We start from the raw sequence: 25943 nt of genomic DNA on the forward strand, positions 1-25943 counted from the left end.
CACGTGGTCTTTTGAAGGGAGGGAGATGTTGAGGGGTCGCGCGTCTTCATCATCCTTAAGGGGAAGTCTACGAAAAGCAGCACATAATCAGACATGATATAAGAGCTGGCACCAGATATTGTAACACCTATTCCTAGTGGCACAATAGTGAGACTCCAGGAGAATTGAGATTTTATACCCGGAAAATGAAGATGAGAACAAATACACAGTATTTACGATTATGGTAGAAGAAGATAATGATGATCTAACTAGACAAATCAGCAAGGTACTGCATGGAATTGGGAAAATGGAAACAACCAGGACAGTGTTCATAGCCCCAAATGACGAGTCTGGTATAAAATTTAGCAAAACAGTGGAATAATGGGCAAGAAGGGAGATGCAAATGGAGGAAAAATGGCCCCTTTTCCTCATTGATGGGAGTCCCACAGGGATCAGCCACATTGATTGTGACGATCAGAAAACCTGACGTAACTTATGCAGACTTATTCTAACAGGTTATGAATGGTTTTGGAGATGGATTAGCAGAGGATATCCTCTCAGTGAAGAAAGGAAGGGCAACGGATACTATGGAGATCCGAGTGACTGATTCATCTCAGAAATGGGAAGATGTGTATGACGTTTGGGAGCAAAGGTGGAGAATGCAGTGGTAGGGGAAGGGACCCAAAATGCTAGAATGACTTCATTCCATGTGAAGGATTTAGACATGGATGCCACCCAGAAGTGCAGGATGCAATTTGTAAAGAGGTGGGCACAGACATTCCGATCAAGGTGTACACTCTGAGGCCAGCCTTTGAAGAGACTCAGAAGACCAAAGTGATGCTTTCTTCTAGAAGAGCCAAAATGTTAGCCAGCAAACAGAATCAGAGTTGGGTGGCATTCATGCCGTATCGAGCTTAGGGTTGATGAGATTAGATGTTACCGATGTTGGAATATGGGGAATGGGATATAAGGTCTGTAAGGGACCCAACCACTCAGATTTATGTTACAATTGTGGGAGTGGGAGCCACAAAAATTATTGCGTGCAGGGAGCCAGAGAAATGCTTAGATTGCAGGGAGTACGGACACCGGACCAGTGGCCATGAGTGTCAATCACATAAACCATGAATTTGCTACAAATTTACATAAATAGGAAGGCAACTGCTCATAATGTTGCATGGTGCACTACGGTGGAGAAGGCTGTTGACTATTTAATAATTGCAGAACTGAATAAGAGGGTAATTTCAACAGGCAATTGGCTGGTGGACACAGAAGAGGACATCGCAATAAAAAATGTAACCAATCATTAGTCAATGGCAAAGATGAAAACTGAAAGGGGCTTTATTGCAGTCACTTGAAGCCCATGTGTACTTGTAAACTGTTATATCTCCCTGAATAGCAACATGGAGAGATTTGATGAATTTCTTCACAACCTGGAAAAGCTGATTAGGATGTCGAGAAAACCTGTAATACTTATGGGAGATTTTAATGCTGAATCAATAGAACTGGGTGGTACAAGACTGACTCATCACGGGTATAGATTGGCGACTTTTTTGGGGTTGATGGATATAGTAGTCCTGAGCAGTATGGGAGTTCGGACGTTTGTGAGACATGGTGCTGGAGCAGTGATTGATATCATGGCCATCCCGGAGAAGATCTCCAGTAGAATGAAGTATTGTAAGGTGCTAGATGAAGACTTTTTGAGTGATCATTTAGAGATCATGTTTCATATGCAATTTGAGATCCTATCAAGACCACGAACTCCAGGTGGAAACTGGAAATCCTCAAGCATTTGAGGATTCGGTGGCAACGAGGACTGGGAGCATAAAGGAATGGAACCCACATGATTTTTTTTCGTTTTCTAATGGAGGAGAATGAATGTATTAAACCACAGGCACCATAAGCTACGTAAAAGGTTTACTGGTCGTATCGGGTGCTGATGAAGAAGTTCAGTGCATCCGTCTGTCCCCCCACAGTTATCCAGGTAACAGGCAACATATATGGTTTAACTCCTTTTTCAGAAGGAAGTAATAGAACAGACCGATGTAATATGCAATAAGAAAAGACGGTTCAATATCGATGAGCTTGAATGGGCAGTTTCAAGGACCAGTAGTTGGAAAAGCCCGACCCAAATGGGGTCTCCAGGAGACTGTTGAAGGGGCTGATGAGCAGACACCACTGCCTCATTTTCGAGGCTATAAATAAGATGCTTGAGCTGGGTCAGTTCCCAGTAACATGGTAAAGGGAAAGCTTGTATTGATCCCCAAGGCGAGACACAACAACAGGACTCCATCCTTCAGACAGATATGTTTGCTACCCTCATTGGGGAAGATACACAAAAGACTTCTAGCTGAAAGGATCTGGTTGGAATTAAATGGGTCAGGAGGACTATCACCACCCAGTTCAGATTCATCCACAGCAGGTCAACAGTAGACGCTCTCTGTAGGGTAATGAGATGGATCAAGGAGTGTAGGGCGGGCACCCGGAGGACGAGAAAAATGCCTTTGATGGTCCCCCTGGATGGCCAAAATGCTTGCAACAGTATTCCATGGGAAACAGTTATGGAAACTTTAAGTAAGAAAAACATTAGCCCATATTTGATCCAACAATCAGAGATTACCTGCGAGATCGAGAGTTATTAACGGACACAGAGCAGGGAGACACACACATGCAAAGGGATGTTCCTGAAAGTTCAGCTTAAAGCCCTCTCCTATGGAATATAATGTTTGAAGGAGTTCTGAAATTGGAATTCATGGAGGAAGTGTCTTTGGTTGCCTACGCGAATGATTTGATGTTGTTAACAGCAGAACGCACAGAGGACAAAGTGATAAGAAATGCCAACCATACAGTGCAACGTGTGAGCACCTGGTCCAAACTAAAGACCTGTAATTAGTACCAGAGAAAACACAATGGTGGCTGTAATGGGCAGACGCAAGATCAGGTGGATTAGTATACAGCTACCAGGTGGAATCCAAGCTCCCATGTGAAATATCTGGGGGTTTGGTTCTCACAAACGAATAATTTTAATCAGCATTTACTAGAGACCGTAAAGAAGGCTGAAAGACTCACTTATAAAATGGGATATTTAATAGTGAGCAAGTGGGGCCTGAGAGCAGATACTACTGTTGATCACTAGCTCGGTGCTACTGTATGTGGTCCCAGCTGGGATTGGAGCCTTCAACACGAAGAGAAATACACAGAAGTCACTGCAATGAATATTGCAGTGACTAATACTAATAGTATCTAATACTGAAGACATAAGAAGAAAACTTCTGGGAGTGGAAGAGGTTTTGAGTCACAAAAAAAAATTTATGAAAGATTGAGTCCTGGCTGTGGGGTGGGATCTGGGAACAGCATAGGTGGGCCCGAACTCCTGCCTCACGACTTGAGGCAGGCGACAAAAGATTATTTAAGACAGACACAGAGGCCCTGGGAACGGCATCGCCGGATCCTGGAATTACCCATGTCCTACCAGTTAGAGGCAGGTGCGATGTAAGTAAAAGATCTTGAACTGGCAGGCCAACCTGCCATGCTGGATGTACTGCCAGCGGGTGGGAAGGCCCATTAGAGTCAAAAGGACACTCCCCTGGGATGAGTAATACTTGAATGTTGAACCGACCCAAGGGAGATGAAAAAAAAAGGTACCTTATTATTGGTTTTTCATTTGTTTAACTGATGTAATACTGTGTTTATTAGTACATTTTTTAATGCTAGAGAAACCTAAAACCCATGTTTTAAGAAGAACAGGCAATTTCAGACCTAATGCTTTGGGTCAGTTGCATCTCAACATAACCAAAAAAAAATCCTACCAATCTAACAAAAAACAAAACAAATTTTTTATCATAACTTTTCAATACCAGTGAACAAGTTTTTATTTTATTTGTATCAAATTACTTATCATTCAAAGGGCCTTCCAATGAGGTATTTAACTATATTATCTCACCAAAAATAAATTTTCAACCCTTGAAAATTTAGACAAAATTTTGTGGTAATTTTATAAACAATTTTCAGAGTTTTAATCTACAATTATAATTATTTCAAACGGTTTAAGAAGTTATATTACAGAATTTCACAGTTATTTTTCGGACTAAAATTTAAAAAAACTACAACCCCAAATGGTTTTTCACACCTATCGTGCGATGGGGGTGAACATATTTTTTTTCTTTTCAGCAAAACTCAATTTTTTAGATTGCCAATTAATGTAATTAAATGTTAGGATTGCTATTTAAGATTTTTGAGTTCGGGGTAGGTGTAGGGGAGTGCGTAGGTTCCACCTCTTTGAAAATAATTTTAAGAAAGTTCCCTTCCGAGAATGGCGTACATGTCTGCAAATATAAGTATGATGGATGTTTACGCCAATGCGTAAAGTAGCTTTTAATCCAATAAATTCAAGGTTATGGTTGAGTCTTGTAGTTATTACAGGCTTGGTAAATTTATTTTGCACTTTTGTAGGGCTTATCATATGTGCACTTTTAGAATAGGTTGTTTTGGCGTGTTGTTTTCATTATCAACTCTCTCGGCTCCAGTCTGAATGACTGTTGCGTCATCATAATATTGTCAGCGTATTTCTATCATGCATTATTTATTGCTATTTAGTCTTAACATATTAGTTTTAACTGTTTTTTGTTATTTTAATTTTAATGTTGTTGTCAATGTTCCTAGAAGTCTAATTTTCTTTGTCTGCGATGATGTCATTCCTAACTTGTACATATTGAGAAATTATTTTATCAGTCTTACGTAATTCTTTAATGGTCTGCTTGCTTATACAAATAATCTATGTTACGTCTATTGTACCCAAACTTCCCGTTTATGCTGTTTCTTTCTCGCACCAATACTTGCACACTACCTCTTGTCGTCAACACACACACACTCTTGTCTGTACACGGCCTAGTTTGTTTCCCCCTCTTCTCATCACGCCACCTTTTGTTAGTCCTGACTTTCACGATGTGTGGATGTCTGCGTCTTTTCTCTCTCTCTCGCTCTCTCTCTCTCTCTCTCGTATAGTGCGGTTATTCAGAAACGTTGTTTTTATGTGTTACACAATCAATATTGGACCAATATTTATTTCAATCTTACAGAAGTTAGTTACTGAAAATAAGTCACGTTTTCTTCCTCGTTTTAGTGTGGTAATACTCGGTCGCCATATCGTCTTGTACTCAGTTGAAAGTGGTTCAGTTAGTACAAACCAGCCAAATTTATCGAAGCAAGATCTTTCCAAACTGGTTATTACAAATTTGTGATGCTCTGTATTATTCAATTTCTAGTAACAAAATGTTATCTCTGTATTTTCTGATACACCACTGTAGATTATGCCAAGGATAAACTGTATGTATATATGTGTACTTTAATTCACGTGTTCATTTTTTACAAAAAATAATGTGTGATTAAGGCAAATTGAAATTATTCATTATTTATTATATTAAACAGTTATGTTATTAGTAAAATTAGTGAAATACTCAATTAATTGTACATTATGAATTTGAAATTCAAGATTGGCTTAAAAAACCATTTTTTCACTCAAGTATAGAGTTGAAAGGCGGCTTAGATAAAGGTTGTGTTATTATTTTTCATGTGTAACATATTTTATGTGCTATTAATGCCAACTATTGTTACTATAAAATCGACTTGTAATTAAATAGTACCTCAGAATTATAAAACAATATGTATGACACAAACATTCATGAACATGAATGTGTTGGTTGATAATATTTTATATACATTTTAGTGACTTCCAAGAATGTTTTCTATTGTATTTCATTGACTCATGTAACTGCACAAATTTTTTATTTCATTTGGAAAATAACAATTTTAATGAGACAGTTATAGTCATTTGACAATAATTATTTATAATTTAGTTTCTTTGTCTTATATTTAAGTACTAAAATTTGTTATTCGAGCTACTTCTATTTTACATAATGTTAATGTGTTAGATTATTGCTGTTGTTAATATTTGCAATTAATGTTAAATATTGTTTTGCTCAATCAAGTATTATATTATTTTACAAATTAGAAAAAAGAAGTCATTAACATGAGAATGGCTAAGAAACATAAATATTTTCAAGAAAGCTTGCTTACTACATGAATTCTATTTATAAGATTACTTATTACAATTTGATTATATTATAATTAACTCTTTTTTTACACTGGAATATTATCCTGGCCTTTTTTCTATAACATACTAGAAATGCAAGTTTTAATTATTTAATGATAAGTATGAAGATGTTCATAAATCAGAAAAGATCAGTGCCAATGATAAGAATTATTGTAGTTTATTTTTCTAAGTTAATGACATTTGTTCATTGCTAATTTTTATTATTACAGAATATGTCAGTAATGCAACAGTTTTCCAGTTGTACTATGTTTATTGATGTTATGTTTATAAGTATATGATTGTAAAAAAAGGTGATTTAGGTTCTTTTGTTTTCAGGCTTTGTTAAATTGCTGATTTTCATATTATTAGCCTATATGCAGTTTATTTGTGTGGTAAATTGAGCTATTTCATTTGGCAAAAATGAGCTATGTGTCATTTTATTTTGTAATTTTTCCCAACAATGGAACTGATAGCTATTGAATAATAAATGTCAAACTTTTAAAATGATCACCCAGTATATGTAATATTTTTTTTAATACATTTAATTTTATATCGCCTTTATTAATCTCTAATATTTCTAATTTGTGTTAATATCAGAAATAGAATGTTATTGTTCATTAAATATTATTGTTTATTAAACTGAAATCTAGTTTCAAAGGATCTATTTGTTTTTCCTACGTAAAGAGCATCACTGCCATTACATTAAATTTTATAAATTCCACACAAATTCTTTATTTTATTATTTTTGTTTTTTAAATATTTTATTACATAGTTATTAGGTTTGTATGCCGATTTAAATATTTCTTTACTTTAAGTTTTAGTAATGTTTTCAATGAATAGAATAATAGTGTTAGTCTATATACTTTATACACATTTTTTCACTCTTTTGTGCAGTGGCGGCACACATACAGGCACTGTGGAACTGCAGCACCCCCTATTTCCACTTGATATTATCGACATTTAATATAACGAGTGCTTTCTTCTTTAATTCTTTCTTTATACTCGTACAATATATAATCCTAAAGCTTAATGTCAGTAGCCGTCCCCCAGTTCATAAAAATGATACAAAAATCTTTCTATGGACTGTGCACTTCACAGTTCTAGCGGTGTGGTGTTTGGCTGTTGTGTGCATGCACACATAGGAAGTTGCACACAAGGCTGCGAGGGAGAGAACACTGTCACTCCTGCAGTGCCGACCCTGGTGCACCGGTGGAAGGTAGTTTTTTTTTTTTACTCTGCGTGCATATGGAAAGTTATTTGTTCATTACCTTTTCTAGTTTAGTCAGTGGAAGCGGTTGTTTTTTCAGTAGTGATCAGAAGATGGCCTAAGGTCTCTTTGATTGCCAAATCTGTCTAAAAACACACAGGAAGGGTGAAAGAGAAGGTAATTAGTAAAAACTAATTATGTATTTGTTTCCGTGTATATAGAAATTTAAATTAAGCACCACTGACTACAGTGTTTTTTAACAGACATTTTATTAAGTTATTATCTAATAATACTAAAAAATATTATCTGTATTAACATTTTATTATTTATTAAGTTAAACCGAATACAGTTTTTAACCAAAATGTGTTTAAAAACCATGTACCATATTCTTGAATGTGATTAAGTGTAGAATTAGATTATTATCCTGATTCCAGCTATTCTATTTGATTCCTTTTTTATCTCAATTCTTATATTCTACAGAAAACTTTAACCATGGCCTTCAAAAGGCCTGGAAAAAAATTCTCTGGAGCAGCAACATTATTAATTTTAGCCACGAGCCACCACCACCGCCACCAATTATTATGTATTGTTTGTAAGATAGTTATTTTGTTATTTGTGTTTTGATAGTTGTTTTTTATACATATTATTAATTAAAATAGTATCATATCCACTTTCAACTGCTATATGTTTTATGATTATTTACTTTTCTTTGTAATTATGTGTGTATTTGATCGCTCTATTAATCATATTTGTATACGTGTTAATTTTGAGACCAAGGGTGATTTGATTTTTTATAAATTGTTATATTATTAGATGTAGGTTTTCTATTTACTTATGTTTCAATTTGTTTGTCCATGTTCATTTCGACATTGACATCTTAATAAGTTAACATTCTGTTATTACCTATTTCAAATATGAATTTAGTTTGCTAATATTATTAGATGTTCATTATTTATTACAGACTTGTATATAATGAGAATATCATCAACATACAGCATCCATATTAAAACTTTATATGAATGAGCGATACAATGTAGCAATTTACTCTCAAAATCCTGTAAATATACTTTTGAAATAACAGCTGATAGTGAAAATCCCGTAGATAAAGTATTAAATTTTGAATTTTACCGGTTACTTTTTATTTGCTATTACTCTTATGCTATGGTTTATAGGTATGTTAGGTGCATGTTAGTTATGTCATAACTAACCACTCTAGTCTATTTGCATTTAAGCTATTTAATTTATTTATTAATTAATTTGTAAGCGATCTTTTATATTAAATGTATTAGGTAAATTCATTTTATTTCTAAGAATTTTATCTATTATTACAAATATAATACACTAGTGGGGGGCACATATATATATATATATGTTAATTGAAAACCAAACTACCAAAACACAGTAACAGATAAACAACATCAACAAACTAATACCAAAATCGATTTCACAGGATCCTGTGTCATCAGTTGGTATACAATTCTACAAACACATCAAACAAATATTAAAAATACTAAAAATTTAGAAAAAACTTAAATTATCACTACTACAACACTCCAAATTTGTTATGAATACACAACTACGATGCCACTACTAGCATAATATAAATTTAAAACAAAATATTTCCCTTCATAATATCACTGATTCCAATCGCTATAATTTATTATATCTTTAATCAAAAATCAACATAATCGTGGTGGTTCATCATTTCATACTTTTGTTTAAACTTGTAAATATAATAACCTCCAAAATTCCTAAATTACTTTTACAATCGGTAATATTATGCTTACATTGCAACAAATGATCAGCCGCATTACATACACCTGTTTTTATATTGATTTAAGCGTAGTAATGTTCTGTAAATCTTTTTTTAAACTATCTTTAGTTTTACCGATACAGATTTTATTACATTCATTACCTCTAATTTTGTTTATTTCCCTTTATATCTTAAACAACTTTTCTATATAATCGCTAATAATATTGACATTTATCGTAGCGATACACCAGCTTCAATATACCCTTGTCATATTCTTCTGCCGCCAATCCATTTGCCAGTGATTAACAGCATTTTTAAGTTAATCGTCACTCACGAATCGCTTACCGCTCAAAGATTCTTTTAATTTCCCAAACAAATGGTAATCAGATGGAGCTAAGTCCGGACTATATGGTGGGTGAAATTTCCCATCCAAATTTTCTTAGTAAATCACGTGTCAGACCCGCAACAAGAGGATGTGCATTATCGTGCAGCATGACAATGCCATCAGTTAGCCGCTCATGTCACAGATTTTAAATGGTGCACCATAACTTATGTAGTTTTGCAGTAGGCTTCTGCATTTACAGTCATTCCACGCAGCATGAAATCAATCAGTAGTATGCCAAACCAATCCCAAAAGACTGTGGCAGTTTGTGTCCAAACGGCTGTAGTCATGCCAAACCAATTCCAAAAGACTGTGGCAGTTTGTGTCCAAACGGCTGTAGTTTGACCTTTGTTGGTCTGGTTGGTGATTGAGGATGATGCCATTTATTAGACTGCCATTTTCTCACTGGTGTGTAATACAAAATCCACGTTTCATCACCGGTAACAATTGAATGAAGGAACTCATCACCATTATCTGGGTAGCGCATCAAAAATTTCATAGCAGATCCCATTTGAATTTTTTTGTGACGTTCCATTAAGATGTGCAGCACCCAACGTGCACAAACCTTTCTGAAGCCTAAATGGTCATGAAGAATGCGACCGATAACAGCTCTTGAAACATCAGGAAAAAGAAGGGCCAAGTCGAAAATTGTTGAGCGACGATTTTTTCTGATTTAATCATCGACACAATTCAACAAGACCTCAGTGATTATTGAGGCCATTCCAAACATTCTTCATCATTCATATTAATTCTGTTATTTCTAAACCTTTCACACCATTTTCAGACATTTCTTTTGTTCATTATTCACCGTTCACAGTAACGAACGGCCTATGAATTTAAGCCGGCTTAACGTTTTGATGGTTTAAAAAACATATGACTATTGTATTTAATAGTCGGCGGCAACATCGATTTTCCTATATATTTTATAATGTAATAACTCGCATGTAATCAAAGGTACTACAACAATGTGACTACTTACAGACAACAATGCAGTGTGTACACATTACTACACAGGTTAAGGAACGACACAGGTTCACCAAGCTTAAGGACAGAAACTTCCCAGCGATCTTTACTTTTGAGCAAATTCTTTACTTCCCTCGTAAAAGCAAATTAGTTTACAGGTAAGTAAATTTGAATTTCAAAGTTTTTTTTATTATGCAATTCTCAAAGGCAGATATAACTTGCACCAGAACAAATTAGGTGAGTTAACATGAGCATATTTAGACATCAATGCCAACTGCTGTCATCATCACATGTGATACAGTGACAAAACCAGTTTCAAAACAGATTTTGGGTAAAAATGTTCGTTACATTGTTAATTTTACCATTACATTAGTATTCTATTTCTAAGCAAGAAAGTGCCAGTTTATGTTACTTTAGATTGCTTTTATGTGTTCTGTTCACTGTTTGAAGCACTATCCCATTTTGTTTGCTGTTCAGTCACAACAATTGAGTGTTTAAGTATTACATTTTTTGTTAAGTAAGCTCTTCGTAAAACGGTTCATTTAGTGCTTTGTTCTGCAAGTTATTTGGTAGTTCTGTTTTTAAAATTTAAGAAATAATGTTTTTGTTTTTACCGTCTTTGTTAGTTTTAAGATTTTTGTTCTACACGCGAGTGAGTCATAGCCATAGCATAAAAGTAAAGTAGTAGAGTATTTTAAATCTGGTTTAGTACATCTAAAAAAATATCATGAATGTCTGTAACTTACATTTCTGATCATTAGGAGCAACAAAACATTAAGCTACATATTATACGGTAAGAATGATATAATACTTAGCATCGCTTACTACATATTATTTTATTTTAAGACATTTTAAATGTTAAATATAATTACCCAGGATTCTGGCACTGATAATTTCTTGCTTTAGCATCTTCAACCCAATAAAATGTTTCTAACAAAGTATTCTTAAGACAATCAACTTCTGATTTCTGACTGCTCGTGGTATCTTTAAGCTCTTTCCAAAAGTCTTCAAGTTCTTCCATCATTTTATTGATTTCCACCATCTCAGAATTATCCCCAATCTAAATAAAAAGATTTTTAAAACTGTAATAAATATAAAAAATAAAATAACATTTTTTAAAAATTGTTTTATCCTTTATATCAGGGGGGCTATGCATAAAAAACAAAATCTATAAAAAAATAAAATCAAACATCTTTTCTAAAATTCCCGAACTATGACAAAAAGGCTTAGTTAAACACTTTCATCAGCTTATCTTCTTCTTAATACCTATCTCGCTAGTTAATTTATTTCATTCAAGATTATCATGTTCAAATTTTACTACTTCTAACTACATTTTTTCATTCCTGCATATTTTATTATGCACATTTTTTCAAGGGTGAAGAATTTATAAAATTTGTCACTATTGATTTCTAAAAATCATCATTTTTTGTAAACTAGAAAGCTTTATTTTTCCTGATATGATCTGCATAATCCGATTTATATTTATACACTTGTAAATGTTCCTATTAGTGTTTTTTAAATTTCTATTGGTCAATCCTATAAAGAATTTTTTTCTTATTTTGCTCACATTCTACTTTATGACCAGTTGCTTAAATAATTTAAATGAATATAGTTATTAAATGTAAATTTTTAGATAATTTTATAGAAATTACCTTAATTTATGGAAAAGATTAATATATATTTAAACTAATTAATTTTATTTTTATGTTTAGGTTGGTAATTGTTTATTTATTTATATCTTTTATAACTGTTTTTGGTTCCAATGTAATTTTATTAAATTAAACTCGTTATTTAGCTACATATAGTTTTATGAAAACTCCTTAATATTTTTAAGTATAACATCGTGTACTAAGTTTTTTGCTTATCTAATCAATACTTTTACATTGAGGGTATTCATAGTATTTTAGTCAATCCTGTTTCAATGTACAACCACAGTACTTCAAACACTATGCTATTTAATTGTAAACCCGTAGTAAACCTTCCTGCAATAATAAATATCATTAAATGTAAAGTAATCTAACATGAACAAAGTTTAATAATTATATAATAGCCGATTTGTTTAGGGGGCTGCATTCCCTGGACGCTTCACAGTCAGCATTTCAATATTTTTCTTACCACGTCACAGTACAGGGAAAACCAATGCTCGCTCATATCTAAATTTAGAGTTGAGGAAAGATTTTGGGTGAAACCTCATTAAGTGTGACTTGATTCTCAAGAGTGTTTTAATAAGCCACTACCCTGTACCAATAGATTAACTGGTTCTCAAGTTATTGCAATTTTTGCATTTTCAGCATTTTTCTAACAATTTTATAAGATAAGGAGAACCAATGTTTGCTCATATCTCGATTCAGAGTTGAGGAAAAACTCTGGTTGAGGCCTAATCAGATATGACTTGATTTATCTAGTAGATAAATTAGGTCTTGAATTATTGCAATTTTCGTGTTTTCTCAATTTTTCTTCACAGTTTTTTTTTAAATTGTATAAAAACGAATGCGCTATCAAATAGGAATGTTTTTTTGTGTTAAGCCTGAAAATTTCACAATTTTTGGCAAGAAACTGATAAATTTTAGTCAAATTTGTAAAATTTTACTTATAGAGAGAAGAATAAACAAACTTTGCAGTCACGTGAGTGAGTTTGTGTCATAAGTCTGCTGAATCACGTACCATGAATCGGTGCTGATTCATAACGTGGCTATATCTATATACACTAGTCACTGTATAATTAGTCATACAGTAATGATAGCGAGTTTGTCAATGGTTGTCTCTAGATTTTTGAATCTATATTTCCAGGAGACGAGATATTTAATATCTAATATATAATTTAATATAGATATTTAATATTTAATCTATATTTCCATTCATAACGAGATGAATGGCTTTTGAGAAATGGTTTAACAATGTGTTACCTCTTCTGGAAAATAGTTTGGTTATTGTCTTAGACAACACCTCTTATCATTCAAGTAAAAAGGGAAAAAATCCAGCCGTGTCTTGGTAAAAGAATGATATCAAAATTTGACTTAGTTCAAAACCAGTGAATTTTGGTAAGGATAAACTTGTAACTCCAATCGTCGCAAACAGTTTTGCGTATTAAAAGTAATTTTAATGCGTATAAAATTGATGAATTAGCAAGATCCAGTGGTAAAATTACCACCACGTGCTTCAATTACCTCCCTATTGTTGTGAACCCAATCCAACAGAGTTAATTTGAGGATAAATCAAAAGTTACATAGCGTCAGAAAATACTAATTTTAAAATAAATTATATAAAAATTTATGCTTAAAAGCCACTGGATAAAACAGACCAGTAGGAATGGAAGAATTGTATAAAACATGTAATGGATACTGTTGAACCAAATTATTGGGGATTGGATAACATAATAGAAAACAAAATTGAGCCTCTCATTCTTTCGGTTAATACCGACAGCATTACGGATTTCTCACAATCAGATGACGATAACTGAATTGAATTTATTTATTTATTATCATAGAAATTTTATCTAAAATATCGTTCAACTTTTAGTGTTAGTGGACAATTGACAATTTTGTAACTTTTAAAAAAACTCAAGGAAACATGTAATAGGGTCAATCCATTTGAAGTGTCCCGAAAAAACATAAGCTGTTTGCTTGAACAATTCAAAAAAACTGAAACTTTTCCACTTCTTTCCTACGTGTTTCAGGACCTTAAAAATATTTGTTTTTTATTTTTTATTTAAGCAGTTTACCGGTGACGGCCATTTTTGTTACGGTACGCACACCTATTTCTGTAACTGTAAGGGTTTGCAGAAAAAATCATAGCTAAAGAACTATTGGTCCTGAAAGGATGAAACAAAAAGTAATTTAATTGTATTTTCTCAAGGTAAAAGATCGATTGGTGAATGGATAGAAAGAAAAGAGATAGGTAAATAAACCGCTGGACCGATCTTTTATCTTGAGAAAAATGATTAAATTACTTTTTGTTTCATCCTTCCAGAACCAATAGCTTTTTAGTTATGATTTTTTCTGTAAACACTAACAATCACAAAAATAGGTGTATGCACCATAACAAAAATGGCTGCCACAGGTAAACTGCTTAAAAAAAATTTTTTTTAATAGTTTTAAGGTCCTGAAACATGTAGGAAACAAGTGGAAAAGTTTCAATTTTTTTTTAAATTGGTCAAGCAACCAGCTTATGTTTTTCTAGGACATTTCAAATGGACTGACCCAAGAATAAACAATTTTAATGAATAAAATACTCGTGTTATTGGATGTACTGAACAAGGTTAAAGAGATTTATTGATCATTTAACATGTATTAATTTATTTAAATTTAAAATATCTGTATAATTTTCATAAAATATAATAGCTCGTGGTTACTGAATATTAACGTTGTGCACTTTCTTTTATATGGATTTACACAAGATGCTTGTGAGAATCAGCCATCTGATCACTCGTGTATGCAGTTTATTTACTTCAACTGTATAAGCTAACTGAATTAGGTTTACTTACATCAATTTAGCAGAACCTTTCTTAAAAGCAACAGGAACGTTATTCTTAAAGCAACAGGAACAGTTTATATTTAAACATTATTAAAATAAAGTCGATGGTTTTTCACACACTTTTTAAATGTTTTCTACCTCACTTCTTGTAAACATGCTTGTAATGACATTCTCCAGCAGCCTTCACCCTATCTTGCACAAACTCACCTGGATCTTCTTCTTTTATCTTTAGTGAAACTAACAGTATAAGTTTTTTCTTGTTTTCCCAATAATATTATTGTTTTAGCCTCTCACGGTTATGACAAGCACCTCCAATAGGCTTCGTATAAGTTACAATAGATTCTGCATGTTGCTGTTCTTGAAACCTTGGACACGTAAGCGAGTGCCATATGGTACCACGCTTTTAGGTTAGCTCTAGGAGCTAGTTAGGACACTGGTCGCCAAACTGTTTCGAGGCTCAGTAGCTGTTTGTGGCGGGAGAAATGCCAAGCAAACCAATTATAAATTTACACTAATATCGCTTTTAAAGCTATATAAGTGTGACGTCTTTTGGTGCCATTAGCTTCCTGAATGAATGCATGTTCTGAGGGCCACACATACCATTTGGCACCAACAAGATTTAACTGGTTGTCATAGTAATCAATGTTGGTTTACATACAATATAATTAATTTATTATGAAAATTTTTTTTTTTTTTCTTTTATTTCACCACTTTCCAACAATTACCCTTTCTGAAGATTGCATAACAGATTCTCCTACATTCAGCTTTGATTTTACTACTTCTTTTGGCGTTTCGATCACTTCTTAGAGTGCCAGTAGTGTAAGTTTTTTAATTCTAATAATTTCTTTTCTAAATGGTAAAAATTAAAAAACTATCCATAAACAGTGAGTGTCAGGTGTTTATATATATATTTTTTTTCATTAAACACAAAACAAAATTTGACACACGTCCTTTATCACCCAGGTCATCTGTAGCACCACTTTAACAAGGATTTTCAAAATTGTTTCATCGGGCTCAGTAAGAAAATACAGTTTAATCCTGTATTTTATGTTTTTTATTAATATATTGTCAAAAAATTAGGAACCCACGCCACAAAACCATGGACTCATCTATCCATAATTTTTTTTAGAATAGTAAAAATTAGCCATTTTTTCATTAAAAAAAAAATCAATTAATTGTTTTATCTTATGTATACAATTACTGTCCTGTTTTCTCATTACTACAAAAATGAAGAGCTCTCATAATTATGGAAAAATTTATTCCAGCCCATACAATTAGAAAAACTGGTATATTAAACAAATAATGGGTACACTAATAATCTTTTACTCTGTTCAATTTAATTTTCCCCAAGTGTAAAAATCCCAGAAACATGAATTAGTCTTTTGTTACAGGTTTCTGTGATGATAAATGAAAAATTTAGGGTGATTAATTTCTGTTCTAAGATCTTCTGTATAATTTATTCGTTTCATCCATATTCATATTAAAAAACTTATTAGCTAGTAGTTGAAAATAGTCAACTGGTTTACAAACATTTGAAATGGGAATACAACGATCAGGAATTTAAACAAAATCAATTTTTTTTTAATTCTGGTGGATGGGTCACCCACACAACATTACTTGCTACTTTTGTATTTGTTGTTTGTCAAAATGATTTTTGGTATACGTTTAATTATACTGATGTCATTTTCAGTTCTCTGAATGTATCATCATTATTGGTTTCACTTATAGTTGTATTAATGTTATTTTCAGTTATTTGAACACTATTGTCATTGGTTTCAGTTTCTCTATGTATAGTTTGCACAGTGTCAGTACGATTTTCAGCTTCACTCAAAATCACTTTCACTCTCCGATTGGACATCACTGTCATCTAAATTCAGCACTAAATTCACTGTTACTACTCTCATTTTCCAAAATATGTTTTAGTTGTTATGCTAATAATATCTTTTTAAAAACATTAAATCGTATTATTCACTGAGACCCAGGATTTCACCACCAGCCCATTATAAAAATAACAGAGATACCTTGGGACCACAAACAATTTTATAACACTAAGTATTCTATTAACATAGCCACATAAAGGATAAAAGCTGAACTGAAAGACTAGCACAACTAAAATCCATTCCATATGACTTATGAATAGATGGCACCGACAGTCGCTGATATAACTCCAAAGTGGCACCTGATCCAAGTGGTAATCTGATCTGATCTGATCATTGGTTAACTATTCTTGTCTTTATTCAAGGTCCTTGCTCAACTCCATGAAAAAATAAGAAAAAAACCACCCGAATAGTGGAAGAACAAGTCACGGGTTCATCATCAGGACAATACTGCAGCTCACACTGCATTGTCTGTCAAGACGTTTCTAGCTAAGTACAAGCTGATTCAAAGAAACAGGAAATTTTGAAAGTTGTGTTGGTAGCCGTGGGAAATTGGTACCACTTGATAAGTGGTGCCAGCCTCTCTAACCTAACCTGCCATTTAGTTGTCATGGATCCTGGAGTGGTGCGCAACGTGCATTTGCTATCAAAGCGTTTTACAAACAGTGTGGAGGGAGCACGTAGAGAATTTCGCCGTCATTTTAATCTGGGACGGCACGACCGTGTTCCATCAGCACATCCAATTAAAACATGGATATCTAACTTTGAGGAAACTGGTTCGGCAATGAAAAAGAAACCTCCAGGCCGTGAGCGAACCGTCGATACACCACAGAATGTTCAAGTTTTACAAGATGCTGTCACACGAAGTCCACATCGGTCAATCTGTCGTCTCTCAGCATCTTTACAATCGCATAGTTCAAGTGTTCGAAGAATGTTAGTGAAGGACTTGCAATTCCATCCATACAAGTTGCAGATCGTCCAGGAACTGAAACCGAACGATGCAGTTGTGCGAGCACAATTCTGTAATGTAATGCTTCAGAAGATAAATGATAACAAAGAGTTTGTTCACGAACTGTGGATGTCAGACGAAGCGTATTTCCACCTCAGTGGATTTGTTAACAAGCAAAATTTCAGATACCGGGCACAAGAGAATCCTACGCAGATACACCAGCGCCCGTTGCACAGCCAGAAAGTGACCGTGTGGTGTGCTATATCATCTTATGGTGTTATAGGCCCTTATTTTTTTGAGGATGACAACGGTCTTGCGATTACAGTGACGTCGGCTCGTTACGTAGCCGTGCTTGAAACCTTTGTTGTGGAACAACAAAAGACATTTCCACCGATTCTTAACACAGCCTGGTTTCTGACGGAGCAACATCACATACTGCATGAATATCGATGGCAGCTGTACGCCGATTGTTTGGACAACGTGTCATTTCACGAAATGGTGACATTAGATGGCCTCCCAGATCGCCTGATCTCTCAGCTTGCGATTACTTTTTGTGGGGTCATCTTAAAAGCAAAGTGTTCCACAGTAGACCTGCTACAACGGAAGAACTGAAGGCAAAGATCCGAGAAGCAATTGCGGAAATTCCAGCTGACATGTTACGTCAAACCATGAACAATTTAACGAAGAGACTTCGAGAGTGTTTACGTAGAAGAGGAGGTCACCTGCAAGATGTCATCTTTAAAAAATAAACTAAAATGTATATATCCTAAAATGGCAACATTTTTACAATTACATGAAATAAAATTCATTTTCTAAAATAAATTTTTCATTAACTTTAAATAATGTTTTTAAATTTTTTAATTTTCCCATTTCTTTGAATCACCCTGTATAACATCCCAGTGTTAGACCACCTGCCTTGTTCACCTAACCTGGCACCATGTGACTTATCTGCTTCCCAAGGTCAAATCTGCATTAAAAGGAACAAGATTTCAGACCTTGTCACAAGTCATGAAAGAGCTCACAGAAGAAGACTTCCAGCACTGCTTCAAACAATGGAAAATTCGCATGGAGTGTTGTAGGGATAGAGAAAGGGTGTATATTGAAAGGGATAATAACTAAATATGTATAAATTTTAAATAAAATATTTTACACCATTAATCTCGTTATTTAATAGCCACACCTCGTATATTATCTCATTACTATGATAACTGTTTTTATTACTCAGGCAAAACTACATAAAAAGATCAAAATAGTTAAAATATCAATCAATCAGTAAATAATAACAGTCAATAAATAATATTCAACAGAGGGGATATAAATTTTGTTTCTTTATCTGTGATACAAGTTTACAAATCATATTGTTTTAGGCAAGAAATCGTGCAATATTTAATATAAGTCAGAGTACTCAATAATATGAGCCATAGTTTAAAATCAAGATTTTAATGTTGTTATGCTTATGATCAGTTTATTTCAAGATAATTAAAAAATAATTCGAATACATTAAGTAGCAAAGCATCAATCTCGGTCAGCTTATATGTTACTTACAATTAAATTATTTTACTCTAAACAATGTAAAAACCATTATAATAAAGCATGAGCATGATTATAGATGAAAATAAAAATCACTAATTTAAAAACTTAATCTTTATACATGTAAATCTGATGCTCATGTACCACATATTCACTATCCTTTATATCCACCAGGCTTGTAGTTGGAAATTACTTACTAGAGTAATTTTTTATATCAAAGTATGCACACTAGTTCAAATTTGTTCTGTACTATCGTTTCAAATAGATTATTAAATTCATAATTAAATTAAGCAAATTATTTATTTCTGGGAACAAATTATTATTTTTTTTTTTTTTGTAAAATACTACAATCTAAAACATAGTTAATTTTTGCACTAAGAAGGTTAATTTCAACTGAATTTTAATTAATAAGCTAAAGCACTTCATTCTTCAATAATACAAGCAATACAATTTTAAGTTCCCTCCTTTTGAAATTCTGTGCCACTGAAAAAAACACTAAGCATTTCAAATCAAGATAAAATTTGCACTGTGAATCAATTTGAAATTTCATCTGAGAATGCATGAGTGGGTAATCTGTGTTAAATTTTGAGTCATAATATCTTTATTTATTAATTCTAAATTTATTACTGACGACTGAAAAATAAAACAATTTCCTTAGTAATTCTTTGGGAAAAAATGACAATGGAAATTAATGTTTACTTTATTATCTTAGATACCTTCTGCCCAAATTCTTATTTAAAAGTATTTTCTGTTTGTATTTTAAAACTATCTGGATGGAGGGAGGGAGAGAAACAGAGTGAGAGGTGAGAGAGAGAAAATAAATGTCTTACCTTAAAATCCATAGTCCTAACAGAATTAATAACTTCCCTAAGTTCTGCATCAAAATGCTGAACTTCCTCAATTATAGCTGCATTAACTACCTCTTCTCTCATCATCAAAGACTCTTGGCTGCTATCACTTGTAGTTTCATTATCTAAAAATAAATACTTTATTTATATTAGTCCACAACTGTACATTATAAAGGTCACATTAGGAATGGCTTCTACAATTAGTGTTTCTTGTTCAAAAGTTTTTGAAGAACAATAAGCCTCCTTCACTTTCACAGGTAAAGGGAAACCCCCAAAGACAAATGCAAGTAATTGAAAGAGCTGATGACTACTGAGCTATCCATTGTCGACAATGAAGATCACAGAAAGGCACCGAAAAAAGTAGTAGGCAGAATTCGGTAAAGTTTTCTTCATTGATGTCCTGGGAAAACTGGCAACATGTTGTTCATCTATTTGTTACTGTCCAGAATTAAAACAGATAAAAGAATCGCCATAGACAAAAAGAATGGTGTATCCTGATTCACAGAACCTGAACACTAAAGATATGTCATTGTCAAGGGCAAGAGCTATCCTAATAATGAAAAATTACAGACGAATAATAACTCCTTTGTGAAGGAAGTAACAAGCAAGATAGTAAGGTACAACCCTGTAGATTTGGTGATGGAATGGAAGATACACCGTGCATTACTCTGTCAACATCCTGCACATCTCCATCAGAGCCTCCTTTCACAGCTTCAGCCTCAAGGTGAGAGTACCCATCATGATACTGTAGAAGCTGAACTTGCAAAGACTGCAATAATAGGAGCCGGCAGATCAAGCCCCGCCGTAGGAATATTTCAAGAGACAGACTTCATCCTTTGAAGCCCATTAATATTACTGTTCTGCATTCCAATTTTAGGTATCAATCTTCAATTTCAGGTAAAGATCTATTTTTATTTGATGATAAATTCTACTGGTAACAGTAGAATCAGCAAACACTGTTTCTAAAGTTTTAAAAACTTAATAATCATAGCGAGATATCTAGGTTTTTTCGTTAAATTCAATATTACAAAATTTTAACCGATAAAGAATATTCCTACATTTGAATTATTAAAATTTATGAATTAAAACATCTTACAATTAAAATTCAGCTACTAATTGCATAATACAAAACTACTTTACTTTTTTATGATTACTATTACAAGTATTCTATTTTATTGTAGTTATATTTATCATATTTTATTACATTATATTTAACAAACAAAATAATAAAAACAAAAACTGAGATGTAGTGCATAAGGATATATTATCTACTTACTGATAAAAATTAAATAATACTTCACTATCTGTTCCAAGAATTTTTTTTCATTTTTAAAAATAAAGTAATTTATCTTAATGAACTATAATAAACATAATGAACCTTCAGATCAACCCTTTCTTTCCAATCACGTAAATTCTAATTAATGACCCCCCCCCCCCCCAAGAAGTGAAAATTTTACATAATTTTTTTTTTTTTGTCGTAACACAAATACATTCAATTATGATAGGAAAATAACTATACCCTATAAGCAAACTTAGTATCTGTTTAATACATACAAGCATCAGATGGTAGAGCACATGTAGGTGTAGAAACTGGTTGTACAGGGGCTGAAAAACTAGCTATAGTGGCTGGAGACTGATTAACAGGAGGAGGCTGGATGATCTAGAAATTAACAAAAAATAAATTAAAATAAGAAATCAGAAGTAATAGATATAAATTTATAAATATAAACTAATAAAAGTTATATAATTAATCGTAGTTTGTTTTTACCTTAAGAAATAATCTGGAAAAAAATTAAAAACATGTGTCAATATTATAAGGAAGCTCACTTGCTCAAGTCAGGGAGGGAACTTAGATGTGCTCAAGGTATGTACTACAGCTCACACCTATCTATCTACATTCCTAAAGAACATTGCTGTTTTGTTTGGGGCAACAATTTTCATACTTTAAAAGACAAAATCCTAATTAAAAGTCACCATGCACAAAGGCACAATTCGACTCATCCCCGCTGAATGGTTTTCTGTATAATCCATTACGACTCTTTTCAGTTACAGGACTGGGCGCATTAACTAGAGAATGGAGAAAAGTTAATGGCAATTTAATACTCCCATTCAAAAATTATGAATTTATTTGTATACACATTTCTTCATGAAAACCTCCATGGATTACCAGCCAACATATTTACCAGTTCAACTGTACTAAGAAATGAAAAGACAGAAAGCAAAATCAATTGTCTTTCTTATATCTATATCATACTTGGTTATGGGCCTTATATAAGTGTAACTCTGTCGCTCTTGTTTTTGCAAATGGACCACGTATTATATTCGCATATGTGCTTTTAATGACATAACTGAATGCTTTTTTAATCTTAACTAACAAAACAATAATTTGTTTTTCCTAGAGTGTACATTGCAATCTGTTCAACTAATGAACAATAAGTAACCTTTGATATTTATGACATATACATGAGGTGTACTCTTCTAGACACTCAAGCGGACCATTGCTAAGATGTGCGGTTAATTGAACCCCAACCAGCAAAGTATACCAGTAACCACTGTCTAGCATTCATATCCATTTAAGCAGCTAACCTTTACTAGGATCTGAACCTCAGAATCTAAGATTTTGAAAATCGGCTATTAAACAAGTGATTTGCAATGAGTTTTACTACAGACTGAACTAGTCTAGTGGTAAAAGTAGTAGTGGACTAGTCTTGTGGTTTTTCAAATGTAAGTTAATTCTCAAGTCAACATTGACTGAAAAATCTGGATTTGATTGTATGATGCATAATCGTCCAAGAAGTTACACCACTCAGAGTATTACCATCAGTGTATTATTATTATTATTATGCTTTTACGGCCAACATGGGACCACTTAAGTCAATTTTAGTTAGATCTTTTCTGAGAAAAGCGTGTTATTTTACTCTTCCGAGCTGCCCAGTATTTCTTGATCCGTTCAGATCTTGCTTTCTTTTCTTCATCTGTAAAAAAACACCCTCTTCGTTGTATTCTGTCTTTTGTTTAAATCTAATGTTTTTGTCTTTAGGCTTTGTAATTTTTCCAGTTTTATTCTGTAGGTCGGTCAGGGAAATTCCCAATTCTTTCATATCTTATCTAATTTCTTTGATCCATCCTACTTCTAGTTTTTGGAACCAGAGCTTCTCAATGATATTTCTTGACAGTCTTGTTTCCGGTGTCCTTATGAGATGATCAAAGAAAGAGATTCTTTTTTTCCGCATAGTATCAGTAACAGGCTCTATTTCTCGATACACCACCTCATTTGGCACAATCCACCATTGGCCTTCTTTTTGGTGTTTTTTATTGATACACGTTTTGACAATTCTCCTCTCTATTTTCAGAATTTTATCAATTCGTTTTTCTGAGTGATTTTGAAAAGGGTCTCGCTTCCGTAGGTGACTTCTGGCTGAACTACGGTTTTATAATGTTTAAGTTTTGTTTTAGTCGAAAGGCATTTTTTGTTATATGTTGACCGAGTTAATTTTTGGGATTTAATCATTTTATTTGTCCTATTTTGTCATGTCACTTTTTCATTTAAATTATATGTTATTATTTCCCCTAGAAATTTAAATTGTTTTACTATTTTAATTTTCTGATTGTTTACTGCAATGTGCTCTATTACCAGAGGATCTATGGCCATTAGTTCAGTTTTTTTGAAAGAGATATGAAACCCTATCTTTTGTGCTACGTTTTGAAGGCTCATGATTTATGTTTTGGCTTCTTGAATATTATTTCCTAAAAGAGCGAGGTAATCTGTAAATCCCAGGCAATTTAGTGTGATGGAGTTTTTCTTAGTAACCATTTTTATATTTTTGGGATTTATTTCATACCATTTTTTCATGACAAATTCAAGGGCGCAGTTAAAAAGGAGTGGTGAGAGGCCGTCTCCTTGCCTCAATCCAGTTTTTATGGAGAAGGATCGAGAGAGTTCACTCTGAATTTCACTCCGGACTGGGTAACGGTTAAAGTTAATTTTATCATGTTTACGAGTTTAGGGTAAAGGCCCAGGTTTCTCAGAATATTCAGCATGGATGGTCAGTGTATACAATCATAGGCCTTTTAAAGTCGACGAAGGTGATTATTAATTGTTTTTTTCGTCTTTTGTATAAGTCCATCATAAGTTTTAGGGATATTATTTGATTCGGGCAACTTCTCCATGGCTTAAATCCTCCTTGGTACTCCCCAAGTTCCAGTTCAAGTTGATCTTTGCATCGGTTGTATATGATTCTCGACAGGATTTTGTATGTGCAATCCAGGAGAGATGTGCCTCTGTAGTTTTACAGATTAGTTTTAACCCCTTTTTTATGTAATGGATGAATGAGGGTTGTGGTCCAGTGTTCTGGAAAATTTTCTTCGTTCCATATTTTCACGAGGCATTTTCACGTAGGGAAGTTTTGACTGAATAAACTGATGAGTGTTTCCAGAGTTCTGCAAAAAGCTGATCTTCTCCGCTTGCTTTGTAGATTTTTATTTCATTTAAGGCTGCGAGAACTTCTTGAATTGTTGTCAGGTTGATATTTACCAGTGAAGTTTTAACTGGAGTTTCAGTGTCAATCTCAAAAAGCTCTGGGGGGGCGTCACAGTTGAGGAGTCTATTGAAGGTTCCTGCCAAAATTTCAGCGTTTTCTTTATTGGTGTGGGCCATATTTCCTTTTTTTCCTCTCAGCATAAGGGTGGGTGGTTCATATCTTTGAAGAGCCTGACCAAAAATTTTATAATAGTTTCGGGAGTTAATTTTCTTGGAACTTTCTTCTATTTGTTGAATCAAGTTTTTTTGGGCTTGTCGTTTGGTTCCTCTTATAATTTTCTGAGTTATTTTCCTTTGTTTGGTGAATTCGTGGTTAGATTCTTCAGCTTTCCAGGTTTGGTGGTTGATCCAAGCCCGGTGTCGGTCTTCGACTCCTTTGTCACATTCTTCATTCCACCATTGGTGTTTTTTTCTTGGGTTTATAGGGGCTAGTTCTTCAGCTATTTCTTTCAGTTGGGATGTCAATTCTTTTAAATGATTAGTTAATTTGATTTTTTTAGTTGTTTCTTCAAAGATGGCATCGTTTATTAATTTATGTGGATCATAAGCTCTTATGTTTTAAGGTTGGGATTTTTTCTTTTTATGTGGGGTGAATTTTATTTTAACTTTAATCAGTATCCAGTATCTGTTCCTCTCAAGACTTTAACTTTATAAATCTCCTTGTGATAATTCTGGTCCATACAAATATGATCGAGTTGCCATTCCCCTTTTTTCCAATCCGGGTGTTTCCAAGTCTTCAATTTGTTTTGTTTTCTCATAAAATAGGTGGATTTTGAGATCATATTATGGTTTCTGCAAAATTCGACAAGTCTTTGGGTGTTCTTGTTAGTTTTCTTCTGGGCAGGCCATTTTCCGATAATATCATGATATCTTCGTTCTTTACCAAGTTGGGCATTAAAGTCTCCTATTAAAATCTTGGTGTGGGTCTTATTTATGTTTGCAGTTTGGTCAAGAAGTTCCCAGAATTTGTCCATCATTTCTCTATCTTTTTTAAGATTGTTTTTATCATTGGTGGGAGCATGGACATTTATTATGGTGTAGAATTTATTGGCTGATTTTAGGGTTAAGGTTGAAATCCTGGGGGAGTAAGACTTAAATCCTACGATTGAGTCAATTATTTTAAGATTGATTGCAAATCCTGTTCCGAACTGTGGGCATTTCTTCGGGATTTTATTTCTTGGGGAATTCCTTTGTAAATTCTTTAACCCTCAGATTAACCCTTCTTGATCGGTGTTTCTCATTTCTTTAAGTCCTGCAAGTAGGGTTTTTTGTTTGTCCATTATGTCTGTTAGAGTTTTTAGTTTGCCTGGTTGAGTTAGAGAATTAATGTTGTGAGTGGCAATGTAGTTTATCT

At 33.4% G+C, this 25943-nt stretch overlaps 1 protein-coding gene across 4 annotated transcripts in view; it reads right to left on the bottom strand.

Moving 5' to 3' along the window:
• Nucleotides 1-25943, bottom strand: part of LOC142327260 (uncharacterized) — a 170309-nt gene that overhangs the window by 71704 nt on the left and 72662 nt on the right. For all 4 annotated transcript variants that reach the window (XM_075370119.1, XM_075370117.1, XM_075370120.1 and 1 more), the window contains 3 exons: nucleotides 21604-21709; nucleotides 20032-20174; nucleotides 11245-11432 (listed from right to left, as the gene is read on the bottom strand). In XM_075370119.1, the coding sequence (XP_075226234.1) occupies nucleotides 11245-11432; nucleotides 20032-20174; nucleotides 21604-21709 (437 nt within the window). The remainder of the gene's footprint in view (nucleotides 1-11244; nucleotides 11433-20031; nucleotides 20175-21603; nucleotides 21710-25943) is intronic.

This window comes from Lycorma delicatula, chromosome 7 (genome assembly GCF_047948215.1).
Source record: "Lycorma delicatula isolate Av1 chromosome 7, ASM4794821v1, whole genome shotgun sequence".
NCBI classification, from domain to species: domain Eukaryota; kingdom Metazoa; phylum Arthropoda; class Insecta; order Hemiptera; family Fulgoridae; genus Lycorma; species Lycorma delicatula.